The sequence below is a fragment of the Cystoisospora suis genome, assembly GCF_002600585.1.
Source record: "Cystoisospora suis strain Wien I chromosome Unknown contig_2031, whole genome shotgun sequence".
Lineage (NCBI taxonomy): Eukaryota > Apicomplexa > Conoidasida > Eucoccidiorida > Sarcocystidae > Cystoisospora > Cystoisospora suis.
Genome location: NW_027154830.1, coordinates 1 through 4,594, shown reverse-complemented (window position 1 = coordinate 4,594; position 4,594 = coordinate 1). Strand labels below are relative to the sequence as shown.

At 45.8% G+C, this 4,594-nt stretch overlaps 1 protein-coding gene across 1 annotated transcript in view; it reads left to right on the top strand.

Moving 5' to 3' along the window:
- Nucleotides 1-3,293, top strand: part of CSUI_004383 (coatomer delta) — a gene marked incomplete at its 5' end in the record, with an annotated part of 5,853 nt that extends 2,560 nt beyond the window's left edge. The window contains 3 exons of the mRNA XM_068064574.1: nucleotides 531-677; nucleotides 1,757-1,945; nucleotides 2,446-3,293. Coding sequence (XP_067923450.1) covers nucleotides 531-677; nucleotides 1,757-1,945; nucleotides 2,446-2,535 — 426 coding nt within the window. The remainder of the gene's footprint in view (nucleotides 1-530; nucleotides 678-1,756; nucleotides 1,946-2,445) is intronic.
- Nucleotides 3,294-4,594: the final 1,301 nt, after the last annotated feature.

Here is a 4,594-nt window from a genome sequence, read left to right as displayed (position 1 = left end):
TAGATTAAAGATAGATAGATAACCACGTAGGTGCATGATAGATCGCCGGGGGGGAAGGTAGATGTGATGTTAGTAGAGTGTATTCTCCCAGATAGGTAGTGGTCAGTAGATGAATGAATTCCTCGAGAAGATGGATGGTAGTGTGTGGAGAATGAAAGAGATGTCTATAACTGGTAGCTGTATTCTTCGTCTTTCTGTTTCTCATCTCTCCAAGTCTTGGCTAAGAGCGAGATGTGAGAAGAGGGGTTTGAAAGGAATGAGAACGATTTCCAGAACCTTCTTCTCTATCCTATACTATACTCCTTTCTCTCTCTCCTCGAGTTTTTCTCTCACTAGATCAACTGTGTTCAAGAAGAGAGGGAATGCAAGAGATCTTTTCTTCATACCGCTGGTTCACTGTCTTCCCGTAGAATATCCTTGGGTTGTACGTGTCTCTTCAATTTCCATTTCTTCTTATCCTCCGTCTTTCTGTTCTCTCTTCGTCTTCTTTCGTCTTTACTATGCATCTCTATATGTGTCGCGTTGTGTAGGACTACTGCCCTCTATCTATAAGCTGCTGGCCTTCTATTGGGAACGGAGGTGTGACTCTAACGATCGAAGTGGAGGCCACTGATGCTACCCGAGTACTAGAAGACGTTCATTTCTCATTCACGTGCCCTAGTCACGTCTCCCATCAGGTAGGTAGAAGGAGGGCTTGTGCATTCTGCTGTGTCTCTCCTCCTTTAGTTCGAGTCTTTTTCTCATCAATACAAGTTCATTCTCTCTTTCAAGGTTCTCGTGAATGTACACACTGTGCTGTTCATTTAACACAAGCATATCCAGATACAGTCTAACTAAATAGGTAGAGACGATAGACACCGCGCTATAGTCAGACAGGCAGATAGACACACTATAACTACGGAGGCAAACTGATAGAGAGGGAGACAGATACACCATAGTGAGACAAGCTAATAGAAACCCCACAGTGATCTGGGACCTTCTTCTGCTGACTCGAATATCCTCCTCGGATTCTCCTGTCTACAGTCGAAGAAGACCGGTGTGTATGCTGGTGAATAGTTCTCTGTATATATATACTTTCCTTTCACACAACGTGGGGTGACGGTTGCGTGTCTTGCCGAACATACTTCTCTGTCTGTCTCTTTCTCTATGGATGGATGGATGTTATGTGTGTATGTATGTAGTTAGGTTGAGTATCTATATATGAGCCGGGTATTGCTTGGGACTTGAGCAAGGTCTGGGAATGGGCAGTTCCTGTTTTCTTTCCCTGAGTTTCGTCTTCTATCCTGGAGGAAGAATGGAGAGCAAGTAGGGCAGACCTTCGTGTCTACTCCTGTGTATGTGTCTGCTCTAGAGTCTCATGCACATACGTATATCCACATGTCTGTAGGGATGAGTAAAATCGACGGCATGAGGTAAGATGAGATAGCTAAGGTGAGACGGGGACAGGTGTAGTAAAAGATGTAGATGAAACAGATAGAGGTATAGATACCCAGAGCAGTCAAATACTTTTCAGCGCCGGAAGTATGTTCCTGCATGCGTACGTAGCATCCGAAATGTCCGGCCACACGGCGTATGAATATATGCCTACACCTAACCCGAGGTGTAAGCTCTTTGTCTCTGTTGAGTCTCCGTCTGGGGTATATGTAAACTTCGTTCCAGAGATCTGTGTACATGTTTAGATTCCTGTATTTTCCGTGGGATGCATGATGCTAAGAGTCAGACCTTTCTGTTGTCTTGCTGTGTCTTTCTTCCCTAGATTGTACGAGTAGAAGGAGGTGAAGTTCAGTATGACGGGATCAGTTTACACTGGCGTCTCCCGCAGATGTCAGCCAACGGAGGAGACACTTCAACAGCCACTCTTGAGTTCTTTGCTGCTACGGATGTTAATACGGTCCTACCCTTCTCTGTGGAAATGTACTCCACAACAAACCTGTGTGAACTTGAGGTAAGAAGAGGACCTCTTCAAAAGGGCCGTCGCTGTCATTATGGCTACATGAGTTCTTCGGTGACGCTCATGGCTGTTGTATGCGTACGTTCATCCATACATACATACATGCACATGGGTATGTACAGATACATTTATGCACATACATATATACACATAGATATGATTCCAGCTGTCCTGGTGAAAATGACAGAGGAGAGCGAACGCACCCGTTCGCTGTGGTTAAAGAGGAGAAAGGTTTTTTATCGTTCTGAAGGAAGTATATTACCAGTCAGCCAGTTTGTCAGTTGGGCAAGAAGACTCAGTTTAGTCCTTCTTTCATACGTATCCTCTCTGCCTTTTAGTGATGTATATAAAGTTTTCATTTGGGTATAGTGAGTGCGGATGAAAGAGACATCTACACGGAACGCGCAAGAGCTCCGCCACCCAAAGCACTCGCGTACCATCATTAGCTGTTCTCTTGAATCCTTTGGAATGGCTGTGTTGTATCGTCCTTTCAGGTCGAAGAGTGCTTTCATATGGAGAAAAAAGAACCGATTGTCTATGCCGTTTCAAGGCGTACAGACTACATGCTTACCGTTCGAGCTTAGCAAGCTCGGTAGTCGTCGTCTTCTTTCTTTCAGCAGGTTCACTTGATACGTTGGAATGGTCACATCATCCAGACAACCTTCTTGGAAGACAGAGTCAAACGTCAGGAGGAGATGTCTACATATCCTTTGAGGAACAGAGAATAGGCCGCGGGAGAGAACGGAGGAGAGATCAAAGAGACCGACTCTTCTTTTCCCGTGGACATACAGTTTCTGTGAGAGAGAGGAATATTGTTCATGCCCTTCTCGTCGATTTTCGTAGTTGAATCGACACTTGGAGCCCCGTCTCCGACTCCGCGTCTTCTCGCCTCTGACGCATTCGTCCAAAGTGGATGAATACCATGTGTCATGGACTCGTCGTCTAGTGAGTTATTTGTATATGTGTAAGCAGAGGGTCTTTCGTATTGCAAGCGATCGAGAGCACTTGGGTATGGCTCTTTGGAATAACTTGTGGCACTACGGCTAAGCATATACACACATACATGCGTATGTTCGTACTTGCGATAGACTGGGTCTGTACACAATTCATGAATGTGCATGTCAACTACATTGTGCACGAGACCGGAGTTTTAGAGGCGAGCAGTCAGGTGCCGATGGTCGAAAAAAAGAGAAGGCAAAAGAATGATCTCCTTAAAGAAGATGCGGGTGTCCATCACAAAGACATCTGTAGGCCCCAGTGTACACGTTCTACGTGGGATTTACTACAACTACTTACTACTATCTGAGACGCACTTGCAAGGTAGACGGACCCTTCCGTGACGGCATCTACGTATCGAAGAAGCCAGAAAGAGATTTTTGTCTTGTGCCTGTGGTTGTTACTAAAGAAGATGAGTGTCTTTCTTTCCTAGGGTCTGTCTAAAGTCTCGGCTGTGAAAAAACAGTCATAATCGTGTACGTTGATGCCATTCGAAAGCGAAGAACAGACGCAAGGAAAGAGTCGGAGCGTATGCTCTTTAGATAGGGGAGGTACGATACGTTTGTTGTTTTGCCGCTTCTTTATATGCCGTCAATTCAATCGGAAAGCAGGCGCCTCTTCAACAATAGATTTCATTACATGTACGACGAATATATATAGATAGATATAGATATTTAGATATAAATTTACGGAAAACGACAAAGCTCGTCGACGATAACCAGCACGAAGACTTATGCAGCGTGGCTGAAATATAGGGATGAAGACCTGCTTAGTACCTGAGCTACATATACCAAATACTTGGAGATATTGAATCGCGCCTTGTCGGTCAATGCTACAACTCAGATAAAGGATCCAACCGTTTTGTGTGGATACGGTGGGTTTTCCAAAGTCAGGGCAGTGTCTTTTCATCAGCCGCAGGAAGCGTCGCCTGGTCTTTTCGCTAGCACTATGATCTATCAGCTAGTACAACGGGAGACTGATTTTGCTGGGTTAGGGGTAGGGTGCGATAAATGCTGTCTTCCCATGTCACATACAGACACAGTGCATGTGGAAAAGAGAAGTTGTATGAGAAAGCTAACCCAGTCAGAGAAAGTCTCCAAGGGTCAGGAGACGTGCAGTAGTAGCTGTCTGAAGAGATATAACAAGCGTACTGTCATTCTTCCACGAATCTAGCTGGGCAGTCGCTAGATCGGAAACACCGAAAAGAAACGAGCAGCTACAGTCCAGATCGCAGGGCTCCAGTCGGTGAAGTTCTTCAGTTGGACAGGTGAGAAAAACGGATGATGCAGCGAAAAGATTGGACCAGTGTGCTGAGTGCAAGCGGCGCGATTCCGGTAGAAACGGCGCACGCGAGGTACGTGTACGTTATTCTACACCGTCAACGCTAATTTAGTCGTTTTTCTTTCAGCCTGTCCGGTCGGCTCCTTCCGGAACATCAGTGTCGTAGTCAGGCTTGTCACGCGAGTTTGAGAGCTCCCAGAGTTCGAAGCTGTGCACTTGTCGCAATCTCTGCTACGTGCGTATCTACTGTTAACGCATGTCCACAGCTCCTTAATGATTCGCCGGAGAGTAGCCGCACCCGTGATCGTACACATAATCGGATATACGTGCACCGAGGATCGAACTCGGGATCTTCTGCGTGTTAGG